A 25,077-nucleotide genomic window follows, 5' to 3' on the forward strand; every position below is an offset into this window, starting at 1 on the left:
GATTTTTTTATGAGGGGGGAGAGATGGATGATGGGGATGACCTCCAACTTAGTCCCCAAATAATTAATTTGCTCTCCATTAAATTCCTTAACGTTTTTTGTTTTCATATAGGTCCCTCCCTATGTATCGCCGAATAACCCTAAGTTTGATCCTTTTTCAAAAAAATATGTCCAACTTTTTGCATTGGTTGGTGACTGGATTGAGAAAATTCTCAAGAAAATTTATTGACAGAAGGATCCGATTGAGGATTGTGGGGAATTAAAGGGACTCAATTGGTTAACAATATAGTTTTAGGGTCTGATTGTGACTTTTGTTATATATGGGGACTAGTCTAGGGTCACCCTGGATGATATTTGGACACTTCTGTTGAGGACCAAGCAGATTTTAAGGTTCTTTTGTTGAAAATATGGGCTTGGGTTCACGAAACCTTAAAACCTAATTAGTAATGAAATGGGACCCCTTTGGAAGCCCGTGGATCTCAATATTTGAATTTAGGCTTAACTATTAGAATCTCAACCCTTTTATTTTTTTTTTCATTGTTTTAAAACCCAAATCCACCCTGTATATCCATCTATAATCTCATTTATTTTGGATTTAAAACAGTTTAAGTTAAAAAAAAAATTAATTAAACCAATCAAAACTTGATCACAACCTGAATTTTATTTTTTTTAATAAAAAATAAAATTATTAATAAAATTATTAAATTTTGATCGAGTTAATAAGGTTTTTTTTTTCTTTAACATGAACCAATTCAATTTAACCTGCCAGATGGATCGGAGTTTTTAGACTCGGCAGTTATTGTGGTGGTGGAAAGCAGAGTTTTTATATGTACTCGCCTTGCTTTTTCAAGAAAAAATAATTATTACTTGTTAATTATGGAGGCACAATTGATTTTTGTTAAAAAGTTTGATATAAAAAAAGTAATGATGTGTCATTTACAATGTTCATATTCCAGCACTTATTTTTTTTATTTTGTAGGATTTTAATGTTCATAATATTTTTTAATTAAATTTTTTTGATTAAGACTTTATTTAGAAATACAGCTAATTGCATAGTTTATTGTATTTTTAATAAGTTTTAAATATTATTTAATTAAATTTAAGATGGGTAATTTATGGTTAAACAAGGATTTGTTTAGAAATATGACTATGGTTGATTTTTAAAATACTTTTTACTTGAAAATGTATCAAAATAATATATATTTTTTAATTTTTAAAAATTATTTTTGATATCAATGAATTAAAATAATTTTAAAAAATATATAATTTAAAGTAAAGAAAAGAATAAAAATTAATTTTTTTAACAAAAAATAATTTTAAAATATAAAAATAAAGAATGTCTTGGATGATGAAAACCTATCCTACTTAGTTATGTCATTGCTGATCTATATTATGAATATTATATTATATTATTTTTGATAACTTGTGAACTGTGATTACCATGAAGAGACAATCGGGCTTTGTGACAAATTTAGAAAGGAAATAAATATCATATTACACGTGTTATTATAATATAGATAGTTAGAGTTGTTACCGTATCTGCATTCTGGATTTGTTAGCAATGTGACGATATTTATTATTATCTTAAAAAATAGAGAGATTATTGACATTTGAATCATATATTCATGTTTTTATATATTTTAATAATAACAATAAAATAAAAAAATTTGACTAATAATACGTGAGAATAAATTTTAAACAAGTTAATTCAAATAACATATTAATAAATATAGTGAATTTCATAAATAAATTACTAAAGAAATCCAGAAAAAAAAAAAAAAACAAAGTAAAGACTTGGATTAAATATTCATTTTAAGTGCTCAATGTAAATCTTCATATCCTATTTAATATCACAATTAAAATAAACTCACATACTTAACTATACATATATTTAAATTATTGATAAAACATATGATAAAATCTAACATATATAATTTTTAATAATTTATCTAAGTTAATCTCTTAAAATTAAAATCCTTCATGAATCGGTTGATTATTTAATGTGGTCAAATTAATTAGTCAACTATTTATTTATTCATGATGAACATATAGATATTATATAGGAATCAATTAATTAATTGGCCTGACAAATCTAAATTAGTTGCTGGTTGTGAGAGAGAAACAAACCACAGAAGTACATGTATATAATAAATCAAGGCAGTTGTATCACTTGAAAAATAAAAAAATCTGAAGAATACTGATATGCTTAACAACATGTAGAAGATGAAAACCTATCCCACTTAGCTATGTCATTGCTGATCTATATTATGAATATTATATTATTTTTTATGACTTATGAACTATGATTATCATAAAGAGACTATCGGGCTTTGTGACAAATTTAGCAAGGAAATAAATATAATACTACACGTGTTATTATAATATAGATAATTAGATTTGTTAACGTATCTGCATTCTGGATTTGTCAGCAACGTGACGATATGTTCAACTAGAACGTTTGAAAATTACTTTTCAATTTAATTCAGTAAGCCACGTTGCTGGCTGACACAAAATTGCGTGGTGAGGTGACTTTTTCCTTCTAGACCCTGTTTGGCGCATCGGTTATACTAGCATTTCGTTGATTTTTAATTTTTTCTTTAAATTATTTATGAAAAACTAATTTTAAAAAAAAAAAATATATATTATTTTAATACATTTATATATTTATAAATAAAAAATACTTTAAAAAATATTTTATATTATTATCTTAAATACCCTTGTATTATTTTCCACGGTCTATACAACAAGGTATTAAACCTGATTCGACTAGTTTTGAAAAAATAAAATAATATTAATTTATTTTTTTTAAAATAATTTTTTATTACATTAAATTAATTTTTACATGATCTTTTTTAAATAAAACTCAAGTTAAATCCTTAGCCACTAACATCTACCATCTAATAAATATGGTTGCTTTTTAAAGTACTTTTCGTGCTGAAAAGTATTAAATAATTTTTTTATTTTTTAAAAATTATTTTTGAAATCAGTGCATTAAAACGGTATAAAATATAAAAAAAATTAATTTTTAATAAAAAATAAATTTAAGTTTTTATAAAATGCGATCCAAACAGTGTATAAGTTTAATAATACAATTACATGGAGAAGGCAAATAATAATAATAAAATATTGTTTCCTATCACGTATCAAAAACGAATTCGAACTTTGATTGCTTTCGTTAGAAGTCAAATCTGAAAATTTCAAAGTTTGGTCAGAGAGATAAAGCGTAAAATGTGGGCATAGGCACCTATAAAAATAAAATATTGTGACTATAGGCGAGCAATAATAGTTAGAATATGTCAGCTTATAATTGAGCTTAGAGAGGTGAATTCCCATGAATCCCTTATTAATTTCACCATAAATTGTTGCATTCCTATCTTTTATCATAATGAAATTTCACTGAATGTTTTTTAAATTATTTTTTATTTAAATAATATTTTTAAAAAATTATTTTTAAAATCGACATGATATAAAAACCGTGAGTGCTTACTGAGGTGGCGTAGAAGACGTGACTTCTTTGTGAATCTTTTCCTTGAGGTACCATCAAATATATCAATAATTTTGAAGCTTTCATTGTGAATGGATAGTTAAATTAATAATTATTTAAGTTATTAATTCCCAAAATGTATTAAATGTTTGTAGCTTATCTCTGGACTGGGAGTGGAAAAGCATGCTCTCTTTATTGATTTTCTACGATCGAACCTAAGAAACAATGTCTATTTTTATTTTCTTTTCTAAATACACCATCCTAAGTTGACTCAATCTCGATTTAAATTGAATTTTATATACTCAATTAATTTTTATAAAATTAATATTATTTTTAATTTAACTTGAAATTCAGCTCATGACATGATCTAAATCATGAATTTTTAATATCAACTCATCTATCCAAATTTAACATTTATGAATCGAGATCTAACTAGTTAAATGAAGATTTAGGCATCAAATAAAGTTAATCATATATACTAATTTAGTTGTTATTTTTTATTTTTTATTATTAATATGGATGTTTGGACCAGCTGTACATATCTCAACTAATTTAGTTGCTATTATTTAGGTGTTTTTGACAACTCCAACTTATCCAAGATATTATTTCAATTTTAATAATATCCTAATTAATTAGTTTTGATTTTCCTAAGGGTATTAATCTATAGAGATTTACCTATATCTTCTAATTGCTTTATTCTAATTAACCAGCAAACAGTTTCCGATTGTAGAAATAGGACCATTGAAATTGGGTTGCTGATATCAATTTTTCTTCGAGATCATTTGTTCATGTGAATCACATCCGCATGAGTGGATGACAACTCGGTGCTCAGCAAGATTTATGGTACATTTGGGGAAGAAATGAGATTTATTTTAGATAATACTAGATAATTGACAATTGTGATTGATTTTTTTTTACATAAAGAAAATAATTAGGTGTTACTAATATTAATCATATTAACAAAATTAACCCGTGAAACTTATAATTTGAGTTATAAAATTAGAATAACTTTATTAATAATAAATTTTAAAAAAATTATAAACCAATCCCATGATTAGTGGCAAAGCCAGAGCTTTTTTTATGAGGGGGCAAATTACTGTAATTTTTCAATAGGATTTTTTTTTTCAATTTAATTGAGTTATATAACTTGAAGTTATGAATAACTATTCATCCTTAAAGGATTTACACTTAAAATAATTTTATAGTGACGTGTTAATTTAATTGATGAATCTAGTGATTTTATTATTATCATTAATGTCTTCATAATAATTAACACAATAATAAAGTCAGTTGAGTTGCATAATAATTCTAAATCTTTCATATGATATTCATATCAAAATACACATCAATTTATCAAAACTCATTTCAATTATATATATATATATATATATATATATATAATAAGTATGTTGATTAAATTATACTTAATCATTTCTAAACATTTAAATTATTTCTACACACATATATAAAAGTTGTATAAACTCACTAAGTCAAATATGTGAAACAAGTTTTAATATTATACTCTAGTTTCAAATAAGAGACAATACTAAGAGAGAGAAAGTGTAACTTATGGGATTTAAATCCATACCCTCTTCTAACTCCAAGCATCTCATTAACAATTAATTACAAATAAATTTGTGATGTAAAATGACAATTAATATATGTACATTGTAAATTAAGATACCTTAATTAAATAATTAATCCATAATTATAGTGAACTAAGAGACCTTAGTTAAATAATTTTAATAATCTACTCTGTCAATACAAGAGATGCAAAAAATAGTGATTTTGCATGAACATTAATTTATTCATTTATAATAAAAAACATTTAATTGATTAAATTAAAAAATTCAAACATTTATTTTGAATATATTTGAACACATTCATATCAAAACCCTAAATTATCATAAACTCTAATATCTTTAATAACTAATTATAAAAAAATAAAATTAAAATTAGATAATAAAATAAATAGAAAAGATTAAAAAAAATAAATCTTACCTAAAACATAAATCAAAAGAAGTTACTGGACTTGAAAATAAATTTACATAAGAAAAAGAAGTAGGCAACAACAACTTAATAGGAAAAAAACTCTCTGTTAATTAGTAAAAAAAACAAAAAAAAGAAAAAGTTTTAAGTAAATGAGCTGAAAATATATATTATATATTATATTAAAATATATTTAAACAATAACTTTTCACTTTTCATGTATCAAACCCTTCCCAAATTATTATATTAATATCCTAATATAATAAACATTTAAAAAAAATTAAGGGGCAATTGACTCCTTTTACATCCACGTGGCTTCGCCACTGCTCATGATGATATTATTCGGATTAGAATTAACCTAACCTAAATAAAGTTTCGTAAAATGAGATAAAGTAAAACCGTCTCTTATTAGATTTTTTTTTTTGGGTTAAAAATTGATGGGATGGACCATTCTATAATAAGAAAAGTAATAAAAAGTTACTACGTGACTCTACAGAATTATGTTGTTGACAGCTTAATGCGGGGAAAAAGCATGCACTAGATGATTGTTACTTTGATAAAGAAACTACAAATCTCATCTAATAATTGAGATTTTCAGATCAAAACTCGTATCATTTTGGGGAGAAGATCTTCTTCATTGGTTCGTTAAAAGCGATGAGACATGTTTTGTTCTATGTATGAACAGGAAAGCAACTTTCACTAGGGTGGAACCCCTCCTCCTATTCATGTTCCTCGCTTTATTCTTGGTTTTTTCATGGCATTATTGATTGTTAGCTCGCAATTTGCAGGCAACATCGTGTACATTTCATGGCTCTAACTCTTAATAATTTGAATTAAGTAGAGGTATAGACCATGCATGGGTGTGGAACTACATGTTTATGAAATAAACATTTTGAATATATATCAGAATTTTCTTGATAATCTTCTTTATAGTTAAAGGCGATAATCTTAGGTTTGAGAACCCTATATTCTTTCTCTACAATTTAGAACTATAAAACTTTAAGGGGGTCATGGCCCTTCAAAGTTTTCACAAAGTCCGATTGGAGCCCTATATATTTATAAAATATGTTGTTCAATCCTTGATGGGGGCAATTTATTCTAAATTTGGTGGATATTAACTCATACCAACCTAAATGAGTAGATTTGTTTTAGATAGTTACCTTATTCTATGAATAATAATGTTAAAATAATTAAAATTAAACATAAAAAAGATACTAAAATTCTCAATAATTTGTTTATTATGAGTGTTTAGAGTTAATCGAAAAGCAAAAAAATTATATATAGGTTAAACTAAAAATATTATTCTACCTCTTAATAAATAAAATTAAATAAATATTATAACAAATAGATATGATATGAATATTGTCAAACTTGACTTAAACCTAACCCCCTCTCTCTCTCTATATATATATATAATAGTTGAATAATAAATATTTGAAATTTATAAAATATAAATATTTAAATTCTTTATTTAATGAGTAATAGATAAAATGTGAATATAAGAAAACTTTACCCCTGACTGACTATTGCTATCGCTAATCCTTGAATATCTTTAGAAGCTACTATTTCAATGAAAATTAAGTGTTCAAGGAAAATAATATTTTACCATATTTAAAAGTAGCTCATAATATAAGGATAGATTAACCGATTGATTTCCCCCCCCCCTAAAAATTAGTGGAAAATTGTATAAACTATATATTTGTTGAGGATAAAAAAATTATGATTTTTTTCTTAGTGATGTGAGAGATCAACCACAAAGTGGCTGAACCTTTTCAAATATGGAAAAACTTGTAGGAAATCTTTAATTAAAACGTTGGCAACATTTTGATCGTGAAGTCTTTTTATTTAATTCAATAAGACAACAACTTGGCATCCACAAATTGACACCAGCTCTGCAAGTAACACAACTTCACTTTATTTTGTTTAAGCAAACATAATTTAGGCTATATTTATTTTCTGAAAAATAGTTTCTTAAAAATTATTTTTTTAATTTTTTTATATTTATGTATCATTAGAAAAGTTAGTCAACAGAAAATACTTTCTGATCAAAGAAAAATTTAGCTTGGTTTCTAGAAAAGTGTTTTCCTGAAAAATTTGGACGGAAAACACTTTCTAGAAGTTGTGAAAAATTTAGATATGTCATATTATTTGTTGATTATATTAAATTTAGCCATCAAACTCTTGATTGTTATATATATTTTGTTTTGAATATTTATTTTTCAATTTCATCTCTTAAAATTTAATTTTTATATTAATTTTGATCCTTATTTTTACAATTGTTATTTGCTTTTCCCTTATCATTTTTTTATTAAAATTTTTTATCTATCAAATTTGGTTCTCATTCTTTTGATTATTACTTATTTTATTTGAAATAATTTATGAAATATTAATTATTATTATTTTAATTTCTTCATCTTTTATTTTTTTATATTTTTTAGATTTGATCTCTATTATTTTGATTATTATTTATTTTATTTGAGATCATTTATGAAATTATATTTTTTTTCAATTTCATTCTCATCCAACTTTTTAATTTGTAACATTTGTTTCACATTATTTTAATAAACTTGAGAAAAATAAAACATTAATAAGTTATTTTCCAACTCATTTTTCATGACATAACCAAATACTGAAAAATGTTTTCCAACTTATTTTTTATTATACTATCAAACATCAAAAAATAATTCACTTTTCTGGAATTCACTTTGCAAAATGAAATTACTTTCCAGCAAATAAACGAGGTTTTAGTGATTAATTTGATCAAATTTCTTTCCAAATACAGCTAACAAAACTTGCAAGAAAATAGTTTGATGTGCATGTTTTGGCTTAGCTTGATTTAGAAGTGTGATAGTTATTGTTTTTTTAAATATTTTTATTAAAATAATATATTTTTAATAAAAACTATATTTGATGAAAGTCATGCTTGGAGGAAGTTTTGTTCAAGGTCTAAAACTTCACGTTGGCAACATTTTGATCGTGAAGTCTTTTTATTTAATTCAATAAGACCACAACTTGGCGTCCACAAATTGACACCAGCTGTGCAAGTAACACAACTTCACTTGATTTTGTTTAAGCAAACATAATTTAGTGATTAATTTGATCGAATTTCTATCCAAATACAGCTAACAAAACTTTGCTAGAAAACAGTTTGACGTGCATGTTTTGGCTTAGCTTGATTTAGAAAGGTGATAATTGTTATTTTTTAAAATATTTTTATTTAAAAATATATTTTTTTAAAAGATATTTTTAATAAAAAACATATTTAATGAAAGTCATATATACAGCTTGGAGGAAGTTGTTTTGTATCTTTTAAGATCCATCGGGACTGGGGTTAAAAAGTCAAAAGAAACGACTTTTTTAGCTTGAAAAACTGATTCTTGAGATTTCTTTGAACGCTCACGCCAAGGTATTAATGATCAATTTTTTGCAACTACATGGTTTGACTTACTTATTAAATATTTGAAGGATAACACAGTACATAAAAACAATAAAAAAAATAAAAAATTAATTTTGAATAAAAAAAGTTAAATTTCTTAAAAACGTCATTCCAAAATATTTCATACAGCTGCTTGATTATAGAATGGGCTGTCAGATGCTTATGATGTTGCTATAAAATCAGCTAAACAACGACCCGTCGTGCTATTATATAATTATTTGAGAAATTAATGTCCATATCAAGATGCGTTCGAGTTTCCTTTTCTATTAATAATGTTGTTGTCATTCATTTAATTATTATTATTATTATTATGTTGATCTTCGGATTTTTTTAAGAAGTCATACTTTAGAAATTAAATAATGTAATGAAGATGTCATATACGGTCCCTTTATTAATTTATTCGATTTAATATTCTAGTCTAAGCAATCCTAATTGCGTGGTTTGATAATCAAGAAGGCTTGATTTATTGGCTTAAGCTGAGGGTTAATCGAGGTTGATAACCAAAACCCTCATTTAATAAAAAATTATAAAAATAAATAAGATATATTTATAATAAAATAAATTACAAATTTAAATATGAAATGAAAATTGTCTAAAACCTCACTTATTATTAAAAAATCCTATTTATAGTTTTCTTCAAGGTCTACATTCACCTTAAACCGGTTTTTTTTTATTATTATTAATATCAGTGTTTAGATCAGCTTGTACGTATCTCGACTAATTCTACATGTATTAAAGTTAATGACCACGTAAGTCTCAAGTGGTTTTAATATTTGTGAGACTCGAACTGGTGATTTATAGGGAGCAAACTTAGAGCTTGACGAATTGAGCTACACCTCACAATATTAACCGGCTCTGTTTCTTGAATTTATGAGCTGAAGTCCCTGTTTAGTATTATTTTGATGTGCTAATACTATAAATAATTTTTTTAAAATAAAAAATTAATATATTTTTAAATAAAAATATATTTTAAAAAACAACTATTATTTTAATTTCAAACACAGTCAAAAAATCTCAAAATCTTGAAAAGCATCTAGAGAAATTTATACATATGAATACACTAGGTTGATGTGGAAATACATCTTACACGGGAAATACATACCCTTTTTGCCTTTTGTTTCAAAGCTGCTAAATAAGAATAATAATAATAATACACTAGGTTTTTTTTTTTTTTCTTCTCATGTGTTAGTATTCCATGATTTGGATGACAATTCAAAATTGAAATCCTAAGACTTGAATTAAGATCTTCTTAGGTCATGGATATAATATATGATGGTTTGATATAAAAATTATTATAAGTGATGTTCATTTTATCAAAGATTAAGGTTCTCATTTTCATGATTTGATAAGAAAATGACTTTGGACTGTCACGATTTAAATACTATTTCTCATAAATCACATATGAAAAAATAAACCATGTTGGAGTATTTAAATTTTAAAAAACTGACTCAAGTATTTAAGTTCCGTAGTGTTTGATTTTTCATGGTTCATCATGTTTTATAAAAAGCAATTTAATTAATATTTTTTAGATGTTTTTATATAATTTTAATATACTAATATTAAAAATAAAAATATTTATTTTAAAGATTTACAATTAAAAAAACATTTTCAAACATAAAAATACGAGGTGACGGATGCTTTTGAATTTTATCAATATTTTTCTAAATAAATGTCAGTAGCCTTTTTATGTGACATTGGAGACGAACAGTGATTGATTTTCAATTATATTAAAATAATATATATTTTTTAATATTAATATATTAAAATAATTTAAAAATAAAAAAATAATTTAAAATTTTAAAAAATTAACAAACAGTGCTATATGTTCATGCTGACGGGGAAATGATCCAATGGTGAATGGTGTCTTCATCCTCATCTAATCAGAAGTGGGCGTAAGGAAACATTCAAAGTTCTGACTTTACATTATTATACACGACAAAGAAGAAAAGATGACAGTTTGCCTACTCCATCTTACATGAAGTCAAACGAACCGATAGATATTCAAGACATCCAAATAATAATAATAATAGCGTTTGGAGATTTTTATAAATATTATTTTTTAAATTATTTTTATATTAAAATAATATTTTTTATTTTTAAAATTAGTATAGTAAAATAATCTAAAATTATATAAAAAATATTTTAAAATGAAAAAACAAACACTAGATTTAAATTAAAATTTATTCAAGAAAAAACATGATTTGAGTTTGATATACTGTATATACTGTACGGGATCAGGTCTTGTCAATGCCTTTTTCTCGATGGTGGCAAATCAGATATATATATATGTTACGAGGAGATCTTTTGAAACAATAGTATAAAAAGCTTTTATATATATATATATATATTGATATTAAAAATAAATTTTAAAAAATAAAAAATATATAATTCTAAAATTTTTTAAAATAATTTTTTTTTAAAATAATACTTATCGTGTATAAGCAAAACCTAGTAATTTTTTTACATCTGATATAGTTTTGATAAAAAAAAATTAATATCTTTCACTGAGTTTTACCCTAAATTAATGGGGTCACAGGTGACCTTGAGATTTTAATTAAGTTAAATAAAGTAATTTTTTTTATTATTTAATTTAGACTAGTCCAATTTTAAAGTAGCGAGTCCCGGGTTTTGAACCATTAGGAAGATCAAGTTTATAAGTAGGCTAGAAACAGTGGGGGTTTGGATACATTTTATTTTTCCCGGAAATTTGGCATGCATAGCTCAATTATTTTATTTTTTTAAAGAAGAATCATGCTGTGATATTTTTTATTTCCCTTAATTTAAAGATCCAATGCATCCAAATTGGGGACCTGAAAGTGATGGGTGGAAACTAAAATAATTAATGCATTGACAGAGACAGGAATCATGCATAAAACAGTGGGAAGCTGTTAAAGTTATATGCTAAGCAAAAAGAAACACAAGATCCTGAATATTTTGCTGTTCCTCCTATAAAGAAAACTTTACAGTGAAGACACGACAGATTAAAGTGCTGTCTTTCAGACTTTCCAAGATTACACAAGACAGTCGCAAAAGGTTTGTATAGTTTCCTCTTTCGTTGCAGAAATCTTTCTTTAGGGTATCGTTTTTCCTTCTTGTTTATTGTTTTGGCTTCATGGCATGTGTGCAGATAATGGAATTTCGGTTGGTTGGTTCCTTTGTTGTCTATGTTTTCTTTATTGGGTTTTCTTGAATCTTGCTTCTGATTGTTGTGAGAGGAGATCGAGGGAAGGAGGGGGTTCTACTTTCTATATGTTAATGCAGTTCTTTTGGTTGTTTCTTTAGAGTCAAGAGTTTCTTGATCACTTCTACATTTTCTCAGTAGCCAAAAAGGACGAGATTTCTGGGTTTCATAAGTTTGAATCATGGAAAGAATCTTTCATTTTCATTTTTGGTAGAGAATTGACTAAATTGATTTTCATAACCTAACTTTTGAATTCAGCGCTAGAAAAGTTTTTTTTTTTTAAACTAAATACACAGTGATAAATTACATTTGGACCAGATTCATCGCTTCCCCATTTCGGTTTCTGAGAAAACTGAGGAACATACCAGAAAATAAAGATTTTGAGATCTTAAATCAAATCAGGTCATGCTGTTGTTGTAGGCCTCTGGTCCCAGATAATGAAGACATTTGTTTTCTTATGTAATCTTGTACTCTTCATGTTTTCCTGCGTTGTTTATGGAAAACAATTAATATAATAATATTTTATACTTGCTCTAAGGTATGTTCACCCCTAGTTAGTGCTTGAACTTCAAGTTTCTCTGAAATGAAAGGAAAAAAGTCTGCACTTGAATTGCCAGAATCATTTTCTTAAGGTTTCAATCGTGACCTTTTGGTCTAGTGATGCCTTTTTTTTGGCCTCTTGTACAGAGTTTTTGAGCTGCGAAAAGGCTGCAGATAATCAAGCTCGGTCACCAATCAATCTACACTTTGTGAAATTACCATTTGGTGTTTTCAAATAGTTCAATTGGCATGAGCCCACTGGTTTCCAAGAAATTTTGTTAGTGACCGGTGCTAGTTGTCTTCATGGGTTGCTACCATTCAAAGAGAACTAAAGAGACACCGGGGTACGAGGAGCCAACAGTACTTGCTGCTGAAACACCCTGTGAGTATGCATTTTCAAGAGGCTCATTGTTGCAACATCCTAGTTGTAAGCTTCCTTGCTTCCTAGCTATTCTTCAATGTGTTCCAGCTATTTTTTGAGAAGTGTTGCGTTGTGTTATATTAGGACATCTTTGTAAGTACCCACTATCTTGCAGATTAAAACTAGTTGTCTGACATGAAATTGAGTTTGTTAGAGAGTAGTACATGGAACGGTTTGAGAATCCAGCCTTTGGTGTGGTTGGTCACTACAACAATGACAAATCCATTGGCACTGAAAGGCATAAGAAGCATAAAAGTCATGCTGTCACGGAAAAGAAAAGAAAGGAAAACAATGCTGCTTTTCCTAATCATTAGTTTGAGTTTCAGCTAGATCCTGTTCCTAATTTAATTTTTTTATTGCAGTTACTGTTAGCGAAGTAGAGGCTTTATACGAACTCTTTAAGAAAATAAGTAGTTCAGTCATTGATGATGGCCTTATTCACAAGGTATATAATCCAAGTATGTTGATCTAATTATGTTTACAATCATGACTTCATTAATACCATGTGTAATCTCATTTAAAAGTCTCCTTCTTCTCATCAGGAAGAACTTCAGCTTGCACTCTTCAGGAACAAAAACAGGAGGAACCTTTTCGCAGACAGGGTATGCAGTGCAACCTTTTCGTATAATATAGCAATGTCATTTTTCCATCTTTCTAAGTTGCATCTCTTTGCTTCACTTCTGCAGATTTTTGATTTATTTGATGTCAAGCGCAATGGAGTAATTGAGTTTGGAGAATTTGTTCGATCTTTGGGTGTCTTTCATCCAAATGCACCAGTTGAAGACAAGATCCACTGTAAGCCTAATGTTCCTCTAGGATGATATACAAGCAGGGGCTTGAGTTCAGGCACTTTTTTTTCTGCATGTCACTTAACCGTTTTTTGCACCTACTCCTTAATAATTTACTAATCAAGGGGGAGTTTCTTGCAGTTACTTTCAGATTATATGATTTAAGGCAAACTGGTTTCATTGAACGTGAGGAGGTGAGTTCTGCAATTCTTCTCCTTGCCATTTCTTTCCCTTACATGCCATAACACGCAGCAAGCTGATAATTGCAGACATGTTTTAAGTTTTGCTTTTTTATTCTTTCTGGTAAAAATATATTATTCCAGAAAGTGGCTAAGTTCGGCAATTTATACCATGAGATAATTAAGGGGAATTTGATGAAAAAAGGAAATAATGATTACCAGCAGTGTGTGTTTGTGTTTCCGAATGTATATTCTACCTCATGAACTGAAGTTATTAAACAGTTGAAGGAGATGGTATTGGCACTTCTGCATGAATCGGATCTATTGCTGTCCGATGACGTTGTTGAAACAATTGTTGACAAGGTACAATTTGGTTCTGATGTGTCAAATTCCATTGTTTCATTCTTACTTGGTTAATTATTCTATTTCCCCCCTTTTTTCCACAGACATTTAGTGATGCAGATTTAAAGGGTGATGGAAAAATTGATCCTGAAGAGTGGAAGGAATTTGTGTCTAAGAACCCTTCTCTTATAAAGAACATGACTCTACCTTATTTAAAGTGAGGAGCGAGTTCCATACTCATTTTGTAAATTGTGCACAGGCACACTGCACCTACATCTTATTACTCGAGTAAGATCAATATAGAATGTACCTCCGCAATTCAAGTGTTTTAACTTTAGGTTTTGCAATTTTTTCTCTTTCCAGGGATATAACCTTGGCATTTCCCAGCTTCGTGTTAAGTACTGAAGTTGAAGATTCAGAAGTGTAGCAGAAAGGTATCAATCACGTCATTTCTAGCAAAGGTAATCCGCTCGATTTGGATCAACTCTATTTGAGAGATGCTCGAATTCGCATGTGTCAATACAAGAGCTAGACAGACTTGAGGTTACAAACTCCCAAGTGCAGCCAAGACCTGATCTACAAGGTGCAGCTTATTTGCTGTCGTAAACTTTTCCAATGCAAAACTGGTAAAGCTTAGTTTGGCTCACGTTTTGCATGGTACATTGCAGCATCATAAATTTTGCGGTGTAATATATAAAATGTATAAGAAGTGTGTTTTTACCTGTATTTTTCTTTGAATTAGCACTTAACATGTTTTATATGATATAATAAAAATTTCAAGCATGTTTGATAAGGTAAGGAAAAGTTTATTTCAGAGAAAAGGGATATGCAGAAGTCCTTTCTTTCAGATTTTTTTTTATGAGATACTAGAAAATAATTTAGATTGAACAGGCCAGGTCAAAGAAGGATTAAACCTTGCTTGTAAAAACCATCAATGGAACCTTCCTTATTAAGATTAAGGTTATGTGCTTGCATATCTTTGTATATTAAAGCTATGGCTGATCAGGAGATATAACTTAAGGAATTTTTTAGTGTTGAAGATGGGTTATGAGCAAATCTGCAAACGTTAAGCACAGGCGTGCATGGTGGATTCTGGTTGTAAGTTTCATGATGTGAGCCTTGTTGTTTGCCAATTCATCTTCACATTCCTTGAGATAATCTGTGGAGTAGTCACGGGAGCTTAGCTTGCTGTTTTAAGTTCATCTTCACTTAGCCACAAAAGCAACAGCTTTGAAATTTCTCATTACAGATTCGTTTGAGGAGAAACAAGCCCGAAGAGTTTTTTGTAAAGCAGCAGATGTTGTATCGAGCAAGCTCAATTAGAATTTGTGTATTTTGTGGTGGAAATTGCTAACTGGATACTTATTTTAGAAAGGGTGGTGGTAATTGCTGAGGCAGTTCTAGCATCCATTTGAAGAAACACCAACACATGCATCATTGTTTCCAAAATTCCATTTATTTTGGCCATCAATTCCTTGGATTCGTTGCAGGCATCTTTTACTAGTTCGGATGGAGCATTTTCTATCATTGAATGAGAAAGTCGGAGCATCAAAATGAAAAATAATATGAACACAAGATAAAAATCAACCATTCTACATGGAAAGGGCTATGATTGACCCTTTAACCACATAGATTGAAGCATTTAGACTGAATGGTGTCTGATGACCAATTGCTGGCCAATTAGATGTCGACACTTGTTTTGATCCTACTAAAAATAGGTTGAAAATGGTCCCATGCAGATGATAATTTTATCCTTTTTCTCATGAAAAAGTTGATCTAACCAAATCGACATGGTACAGGGACATGAGGTGAGTTTAACCCCTATGAACACATGGCTTAAGGAATAATTATTACTTCTCTTGCGTTGCATACAGTCCTTGATGTTTTAAATTTTTAAAGTGAGTAGCATGTTCCAAATGTTAGCAACAAAGAGAAAAGGGAAGATGGCAGATCAGATATGTGCAAATTTGTGTCGCGGATTTCTGCAGATTCTACGAGAATTTACATAATTCTGCAGACTCGGTGCTCCAAGCAAGTCCTTTAACTAAGACTCTATCTAATCCTTAAAGCATGTCTTAGATCATGGCTTGCATTGTGCAGTATCTTCTATAACTAAGACTGCAGACTCTTGAGAAGAGAGGTGATACCTAGAACTTATGAGCTGCCTATGTCCTTGACTCTGAGCTAATATGGAATGTTGGAATCATCAGAGCCTTCTAGTCAAGGGGCTTGGGAGTTCAAGAATGGAATGTTCCCATAAAGGGCGTCAATGATGATGTTAGCCCAAATCTAATATATGGTTCGCCTCTTAAGGGCTATTGCCCCTACGGTTTCACGGTGAATTTTATCTTAAAAAGACTTGTCTTTTAAAGAACTAAAAAGGTGGAACTTGGAGCTTACAAGCTGCGTATCACTTCCACAATTTACACTCTCTATATTGCAATATGTTAATGTACACTCTGACTTTCCTTGTACACTATCTCTACTATGCATTAGCGTATCTGATCTTGTTTTCCCTCTCTATTTCGAACAGAGAACTCAGTTTGTAAATGGCGTAAAGGAAACCTGTATCCGGATTGACTAACTCCAGAAGTCAAGATTATTCTCTATACAGCCCCGAAATTTGCGTCTGCTTAAGCCACCACTGGACCATGCGGTGAACTATTCTCACATGTATTCCATTCACTGACCTCTAAAACCCTCACACACACCTTCAGTCTTCCTCTTTGGTTACTATTGATTCATTGATCAATTTGCTGACGCAGCCAAGCATGAATTGAGTTTGAGTTTTAAATCATTATTTTTCATCTTGAGTTTTAAATTATTGATTCACATGACATCTATAGCCTTATGTTTTCTAGGATCACATCAGATTATGTACTGCTGTATACCAGTTCCGGTCGTGTAAGTAGAAAATGCATGCAGAACGTATATGTTTGAAGTGGTCAGTAGCGTTTTCCATACCAAAGAGATCGATTGAAGAGGTGAGTTTTTCTTTGTACTTGTATTTTTCTTCGAAGGAGTTAGTAGCAATTTTCATATAATACACTAGAGATTAAAATTTGAAGCAAGCTTAATTGAATCCAGATTAATGTAATCTCGACAAAATAAAGCACAATAAGCATATAATTTATTTTTCTAATATAAATTACCATCCCAAATAACACACAAAAGAAGGGGAAAAAGAAGAAAAAAATGATGAATAAACAATGAAAAACCATAGTTAAATGGAAGGTTCTTCACAAACTTGAAAAAACACAAACAAATTTGAGAGAAGAAGGCAATTATTCAAAGCACAACCTCGTGAACATCACAGTTCATTCTATCGAGCAAAATCATGAACCTTTGGTGAAGAAGTGACCTCATCGCAAGATGCCTTGTCCTCAACTTCATGGTCACAAAGTAAAAACTGCAGCAACCATACCAGCTCCAAAGATGATCAGGGAGTTAAGCAGGATGCAGCTTACAGCACTGGAAGTATCCTCAGGAACCAGAGGACTCTCTGCGCCATCATCCTTTTTTGGCTTTGGTGGTGCTGGAGCAGGAGCAAGAGCTTTAGGGGCAAAAATATCCAAAGGAAGTAGCACCTTGTCGACCTGATAGACAGCAAGCTGGCTATCAGTGTATACAATTGCCGATACACTTGTATTGGTAAGTCCTGAAGTTACATTCACCATATTTTCTGTGGTTATGACATTAAGAGCAAAACGACTACCAGATCCTGCTAGTGTTGTTATAGGGTTACTGACAGTCTGAAAATTGGCAGTTGTAATAATTCTTGGTATAATATGAAACTGCACCAACTCAATCTTCTGATGATCACTTAGGGAGTTAAGAACACCTGATTTGATAATGGCTGAAAAGGCCCCATCGGTTGGGGCAAAGATGGTGACGCCATCTCTCGAGTCATTGAGCTGGGAGAATACTTGGATGTCCTCTTGAGTGGATTTTATAAGGCGGATAAAGACAGCAAAGCCGCCAGCCTTCTGGAGGATTTTAATGACATTAACAGGACCTTTCGAAACTTGTACAGGAACCATAACGGGCGGCGAGGCCTGTGCAGACGAGGTCGCAGCAGGTGGAGGTGCAGAGGCTGCAGCAGGTGCTTTTGCTGGTGCTGAAGTAGGAGACTGGGATAGTGTTTGGGTGCAGTGGAGGAAGAGAAGGACAAGTGAAAATGAGAAGAGGGAAAATTGTTGCTTCATCTTTGTGTGGTTTTTGGGTTGTATTGTTTGGATAGCTTGGGAGCTATGCAGAATTGCTAATACAAATATGCCACTACTACCTGTTCAAATGCTTGATGTGCAAAGAGAGGATAGTGAGGGTTTTTATTATGGTTGCGAGAGGATGAGATTAGGTGAAATGTGTAATTTCAGTTTCACAAACATTGCAGCTACTTCAGCAGCAACTAGTTTTCTCGAAAAGTAGGAGGGGAGATTGTGTTAAAGATGTGCATGATTGTTGAAATGAGCACTGTCTGTGTCAAACAGGAAGGATAGCTTTATCAATCAACTTTCTGTGTGATGCTTCACCAAATGTATCATGTTTTCCAGGGGGGGAAATAATGGACAGAAAAAAAAAAAAAAACAATCTGTTGCAAAGTGACGGGAAATTTGAGATAAGCATACAGGAAACAAATGTGAAAAAGAAAATCACTAGAGAATGTTGTGATCAATGTGACCATGACCAAATCTATGTCTTCGTTTTGTGTTCTTAGCCTCAGTAGTTAGAATCAGCAGGTTAATGGCTGCAGATACTTGATCTAAGCTATTATTTCAATCTAGGATTTTTTCTTTTGGGAATTTCCGGTGAATAATAGTACCATTGGCATGATCCCACTGATTGCCAAGAAATTTTCTGGGTGACTTGTGCTCGTTGTCTTCATGGGGCTGCTAACAATCAAAGAGAACTAGACACACCGGGGAATGAGGAGTTGACGGCTCTTGTGAGTATTCGTTGTGAACAAGCTCATTCTTGAGAATTCCTGAGAGCAAGTTGCCTCCGCGTGCCTCGTAGATATGCTTGAATGGATATTCCAGCTATTTTTCCACTATTGTTGCTTTTAGTCTTAGGGCATACAGAGAGATAAATAGATAGAGAGTACAAGGATTGGTTCCTGTACTTTGGGTTCCGGTGTGGTTGGTTCTGAGTTTTCTGACCGGAACCATTGACAAATTTATTGGCGTTGAAAGAATAACATGCAAGCACCATGTTGTTTGGGAAACAAAAAGAAAGAAAAACAACGCAGCTTTTCATAATTAACAGTTTCAGTTTCAGCTGGATGCAGATAGCCTACTGTTAGTTCCATGTCTTGCTAAACATATCATTATGATCGATAAATTATTACATGAATCCTGTCCATAGGACCAAAACAGCTTTAATTGGTTCAAACAGTGGACCTCACTGTTTATAACCAGTTGGTGCTGCAAATCCAGACAATATGATTGGCTTTGTCGTCCAATAGACCAAGTTCATGTAATGATCTCTCATATGTTACATGCATACAATCATGTATTTTGATATCATTAAATTATCTGCGTTCTTTTCATCAGGAAGAACTTCAGCCTGTACTCTTCAGGAATAGCAACAAGAAGAATCTGTTTGCGAAAAGGTTATAAATGCTAATTTTTCCTGTAATATTTGTATGATTAAGTTCATGTTATGTAGCACTAATGAGCTTCTTCTTTAAACCTTTTTATGATCTTCCAAGTGGATTTTAGTCATTTATGGTGCTAGGATTTCTTGCTCCTTTGGCTGATGATTTCTCGCTTACCTCCTTTCCTAGTTGCATCTACTGTTGGTAGTTTGCAGGTGTTTGATTTTTTTTTTAATTTCAAGTGAAATGGAGTAGTTGAATTTGGAAAATTTGTTCGTCCAATATTTGTCTAAAGTCAATCGTGTAATTTCAAGGATAACATTACCATCTTGTTTCTTCCAGGGATATAACCTTGTTTTTAATTCCTAGTTTACAGCTAACTTTCGGTCTAGAAAGACTTAAGTCGCAGTCTTTTGGTTTTGTCTAGTTGTCTTCAATGGAGAGTTGATAAAGCTTAGCTTGGTTCATGGTTTGATTTGTACATTGCATCACAGCAGCAGAAATTTTCTGGCCATATGTTACAGTGTTTGAGGAGATGCTTTGATGCAGAGAGGTGATTTTATAATATAAATGTGAATTTCAAGATGTTAACTTGATTGCTTCCAAATTAATGTGGGATTGAAAAATCAAAGCACATCAACATTATATTTCTTTTTCTCTCATATAAATTACAATTCCACAGAATACATGAAAGCAGAATAAGAGCAATAACCAATAAATAAAAATAAAAATCAGAGGCAGAGTTATTTACAAACTTGGAAGAACACAAATAGAATTGAGAGGAAATGACAATTATTCAAAGCAATGAACCTGTTAAACACCACAGTTCATTAAAACCAGCAGAATCATGAACCACTGATGAAGAAATTGATACCTTGTCAAAACACCAGGGTCACAAATGAAAAGCTGCAGCAACTATGATAACTCCGGAGATAAGCATAGTATTAAGCATGACACAGCTTACTGCACCAGAAATATCCTTTGGAACCATAGGAGTGTCTGCACCATTATCCTTTTTAGGCTTTGGTGGTGCTGGTGCAGGAGCAAGAGCTTTAGGGGCAAAAATATCCAAAGGAAGTAGCACCTTGTCGACCTGATAGACAGCAAGCTGGCTATCGGTGTATACAATTGCCGATACACTTGTATTGGTAAGTCCTGAAGTTACATTCACCATATTTTCTGTGGTTATCACATTAAGAGCAAAACGACTACCAGATCCTGCCAGTGTCGTTATAGGGTTACTGACAGTCTGAAAATTGGCAGTTGTAAGAACTTTTGGTATAATATGAAACTGTACCAACTCAATCTTTTTGATGATCACTAAGAGAGTTAAGAACGCCTGATTTGATAATGGTTGAAAAGGCCCCATCGGTAGGGGCAAAGATGGTGACGCCATCTCTCGAGTCATTGAGCTGGGAGAATACTTGGATGTCCTCTTGAGTGGATTTTATAAGGCGGATAAAGACCGCAAAGCCGCCAGCCTTCTGGAGGATTTTAATGACATTGACAGGACCTTTCGAAACTTGTACAGGAACCATAACAGGCGGGGAGGCTTGTGCAGACGAGGTCGCAGCTGGCGGAGGTGCAGAGGCTGCAGCAGGTGCTTTTGCTGGTGCTGCTGTAGGTGACTGGGATAGTGTTTGGGTGCAGTGGAGCAAGAGAAGGATAGCTGGAAATAAGAAGACTGAAAAATGGTGCTTCATCTTTGTGGTTTTCAGGTTTTGCTCTCTGCACAGCCTGGAAGCTTTGCAAAAATGCAAATGCAACTACGCAAGTGATACTTGTTCAAGTGTTCGATGTCCCAAAGAGGGGACAGGGAGGGTTTTTATTATGTTTCCAAGAGGATGAGATTAGGTGCAAAGTGTGATTTTAGTTGCATAAACTAGTTGCCAGTACCTTATCCTACTTGAGATATGGCTACTGCTTCAGCCACTAGTTTGCTTGGAAAGGCAGAAAAGGAGGAGGGGGTGGAGATTTAACTTGATGTGTGTGTTAAAGTTGTGCATGATTGTTGAAATGATGCTTGTCTGTGTCAGATAGGAGGAGCAGGTTTGTCAATCATAGAGCTGTCTTTGTGATACTTTACCAAATATACCATGTTTTGCAGCAGCGGAAATGTTTGTGGTAACACGTTTCGGAAATGTTTAAGGTGGTGCCTGTCATAAATGTTCAAGAAATAAAATCTCAAGCAGGTTCAATTTCTTTTAAATTAATGTATAATATAGAAGGAAGTCTTTTAGATCCCATGTTTATTTTTATTGAATTAGACAAGGATCCTTGAACACCTACCTGGTGGGCTTGTTCATGCCTTAGAAAATTGAGCTCTTGTTGTGCGCACCTAAACCGCACAACTTAAGCAAGTCGTTAACCATCAAGCCTATCTCGCAAAAAATCATGGCACTCCTCATGGGACAGGGTTCAATAGGTTGTGTAGTAATTGTTACACAACATTGTTTTTAAACCCGGCTAATCACAGCTGGTTGATTTAGAGCTTTACCTTTATCTGGATAGGTTTTTTTTTCTCTTTTAATTTCAAATCATGTTAAATATTGATCCACTCAAACCAAGATGACTCAACAAATAAACGAGCAGCTAGGTTGACTCATTTAGATTTGGGCGAGATACAATTGGGTTAACTCCAAAGACAGTTTTTACCAAAATAACATTGTTTTTTTCTTTTTTAATTGTGTCTATAACAAAGTTATTTTAGGTTTGACCTAAGTTTACCTAATAAACCAATGGTTGACTCAACAACCCAATAGCTTGGACCTTAACCAAGTAAGATCCATTCAGGTTTAAAAACTATAATATGGAGAAAACTATATAACTTGTTGGGTCACCCTGGTTTTAGCATAGACATGTTTTTCCTTTCCACGTCCATTTTTTTAATGAGAGCTGTCGTATCCGACATCGCAGCGGCCTTAAAATTAACTATGATTATGGAAAAAGAACAGATTTCTGGTATCTTGTTATTTGATAGGGAAATGTCTTATTTTAAGAAGTCACCACCTAGTATTATAATCACTAGGAACTCTAACTGGTCAACAGAGATCCTATGGTACAAGACTGGTTGAGGCTAAGGAAGGTATTAACACCTTTAGAACACCCTACCTAAGGTAAGCTGCATTGCTGGTTTAGTTTAGAATTGCTAAAAATTTGTTGATTTGTGTGTAAAAAAACGTATGATATTCTTGACTCTAACGTCAATGAATAAACCCATGAAATAAATTTAAATCAATGCATGTGTATATTTTTTTTATTTTTTTATTTTTTTAAAATGATAGTTTAATCGTAATATTCTTGACTCTGGAGTCAATGAATATTCAATCTCAAATATTTCCAACTTGGCGTTGGTAAAAAATTCCACCATGAATAATTCTAACTATGACGTTGGTAAATATTTCACCATGAATAATTCCAATTAAAAATTCATATATATATATATATATATATATATATTTTCCCATTCTTGATCCTCATATTAATGAATAAATTGATAAAAAATATATTTTTTGTAAGACATGCAAAATTTTTACTTCTACACCAGTGAATAAATTGATAAAAATATATTTTTTTTAAAACATGCAAAATTTTTATTTTTACACTTTTTATTTTTATTTTTATTTTTCTATTTATTTATTGAGGCTGGGCCCAGCTCAGCCAGCCCGACCATTGGCTCAAGTCAATGGCTCGACTGGGCTAATTCGGATGCACGCGTGAAGCAATTTCACATGTGCATCAACTGTGTGAAATTAAATTACCTCCACACAATTCTTGTAAACTAAACAATTTAAAACGACAGTGAATGGAAGAGAACGACTTACCTACTTTGGAGATGGCGAGGAGACTTACAACACAGTGGTTTTACTCTCATCTGCGCATGACTTTCTCTTCTGTTTTCCTTTTGTTTTTGTGATGATGAAGGTGCCGGCTTTCTGTTTGGGTTCTTCTTTTTCTGATTTGTAGGAGGCGATGAAGAAGACGATGATGTTAACGTTGGTTTTTTTTTTTTGCTTGCATTTGTTTTTCTTTATGCTCTGTTTTTGCTCTGTGTACTGTTTTTTTTTTCTTCCTATTTTTCTAGGTTTTTTTTCCTTGCTCTTTGATTTTTCCTCCCTCGCGAGGTTGCCTTTACCCGGCTTTTATAAGGCCAGAGACAGCCCCGATGGTGGTAACGGTTGGCAATAATGGTGTGGGGCGCTCCATTCAATGGAGAAATGTCTCTACCTTTAATGGTAGAGCCATTGCAGAGGAAGAAGACAAGCAAACGGTCGCCTGCAAAACAACTCCGTTTTCCAATTCTAAAGGCTGCTTTCAATTTAGTCTTGGCATTCTTGTAATTTTGCAATCAAGCCCTTGGTTAAAATGTAATTGGATCCTTGCATTTCTGTGTCATTTTCAAGCTAGTCCTTGGATTTTAATTTTTGCAATTTGGACCCCAATTAAACCCCAAACTTTGATATTTTTTCAATTAAGTTCCTGATTCCATTAATTAAATTAATGTCAAGCTTAATTAAGTCTCAAAACTTATCAACTCTCCATTTAAGTCCTTGATTTGATTAATTAAACTAATTCCAAGCTCAATTAAGTTTCAAAACTTATCAATTCTCCATTTAAGCCCTTGATTTGATTAATTAAACTAGTCAAGAGTTTAATTAATCTCTAAACTTCCAAACATGTTGTCCTTAACCCAAATTTTAGTTCATTCTTCATTTATTTTATTTTTTTTTTTTAAATAAAATAAAAGAGGTTAAAAATTGGGTTATGACAAGAGCAATAAGATTTTTCTTCTTGCTCAGCCCCATCTTATGCACATGAGCTTACCATCTTTTTCTTATTAGTTACTAACTTATATTGAAGTTTACATATAAACACCAGAAGAAAGTTTTATTTTTCTAGTATGAGATTGAAAGCTTATTAGTATATATATTTCATGTTCATAAGAAGAAAATTTATGTTTTTTTAATGTGGGATAAAATTTTTTTTCAATTTAAATAATTCAGTTTAAAATAATAAGATAATATCTTTCCAATATGAAATAAAAAACTTTTTAAAATAATATTTTAAATTTCATTATTTAAAACATATCCAGCTTACATCCATATAAATTATTTCTTAACTT

General features: G+C 31.0%; 2 protein-coding genes and 1 pseudogene across 9 annotated transcripts; 1 reads left to right on the plus strand and 2 right to left on the minus strand.

The window, feature by feature from the left end:
• Nucleotides 1-11,688: 11,688 nt before the first annotated feature.
• On the plus strand, nucleotides 11,689-17,679 carry LOC118032818 (calcineurin B-like protein 4). Of its 8 annotated transcripts, XR_004684724.2 has the most exons (12): nucleotides 11,689-11,941; nucleotides 12,777-13,056; nucleotides 13,413-13,495; nucleotides 13,593-13,652; nucleotides 13,737-13,845; nucleotides 13,980-14,032; nucleotides 14,300-14,380; nucleotides 14,464-14,576; nucleotides 14,723-14,985; nucleotides 15,609-16,741; nucleotides 16,893-17,032; nucleotides 17,221-17,679. XR_004684724.2 is itself a non-coding variant. In XM_035037597.2 (9 exons), exons 2-9 carry the CDS (start codon nucleotides 12,933-12,935, stop codon nucleotides 14,784-14,786), a joined length of 687 nt encoding a protein of 228 aa, XP_034893488.1. In that variant the 5' UTR covers nucleotides 11,689-11,941; nucleotides 12,777-12,932; the 3' UTR covers nucleotides 14,787-15,152. The 8 variants fall into 8 exon arrangements, 2 of the variants coding, with proteins under 2 accessions (XP_034893488.1, XP_034893504.1); XR_004684721.2 differs by having other exon boundaries at nucleotides 16,893-17,679; XR_012167530.1 differs by having other exon boundaries at nucleotides 15,609-16,167; nucleotides 16,893-17,679.
• Nucleotides 17,556-18,673, minus strand: LOC118032807 (fasciclin-like arabinogalactan protein 11). Its single transcript, XM_035037589.2, has one exon. The coding sequence runs from the start codon at nucleotides 18,562-18,564 to the stop codon at nucleotides 17,755-17,757; it is 810 nt and encodes a 269-aa protein (XP_034893480.1). The 5' UTR covers nucleotides 18,565-18,673; the 3' UTR covers nucleotides 17,556-17,754.
• Nucleotides 18,674-20,654: 1,981 nt separating this feature from the next.
• On the minus strand, nucleotides 20,655-21,791 carry LOC118032799 (fasciclin-like arabinogalactan protein 12; annotated as a pseudogene).
• Nucleotides 21,792-25,077: the final 3,286 nt, after the last annotated feature.

Source organism: Populus alba, chromosome 12 (assembly GCF_005239225.2).
Source record: "Populus alba chromosome 12, ASM523922v2, whole genome shotgun sequence".
NCBI lineage: Eukaryota > Viridiplantae > Streptophyta > Magnoliopsida > Malpighiales > Salicaceae > Populus > Populus alba.

What these genes read in the sequence shown, in the direction of transcription:
- LOC118032818 (XM_035037597.2), top strand. Translation starts at nt 12,933, where the DNA reads ATGGGTTGCTACCATTCAAAGAGAACTAAAGAGACACCGGGGTACGAG. An exon ending in ATGATGGCCTTATTCACAAG is followed by an intron (nt 13,496 to 13,592) that starts GTATATAATCCA and finishes TCTTCTCATCAG; the next exon opens with GAAGAACTTCAGCTTGCACT. An exon ending in GTTTCATTGAACGTGAGGAG is followed by an intron (nt 14,033 to 14,299) that starts GTGAGTTCTGCA and finishes GTTATTAAACAG; the next exon opens with TTGAAGGAGATGGTATTGGC.
- LOC118032807 (XM_035037589.2), bottom strand. Translation starts at nt 18,564, where the DNA reads ATGAAGCAACAATTTTCCCTCTTCTCATTTTCACTTGTCCTTCTCTTC.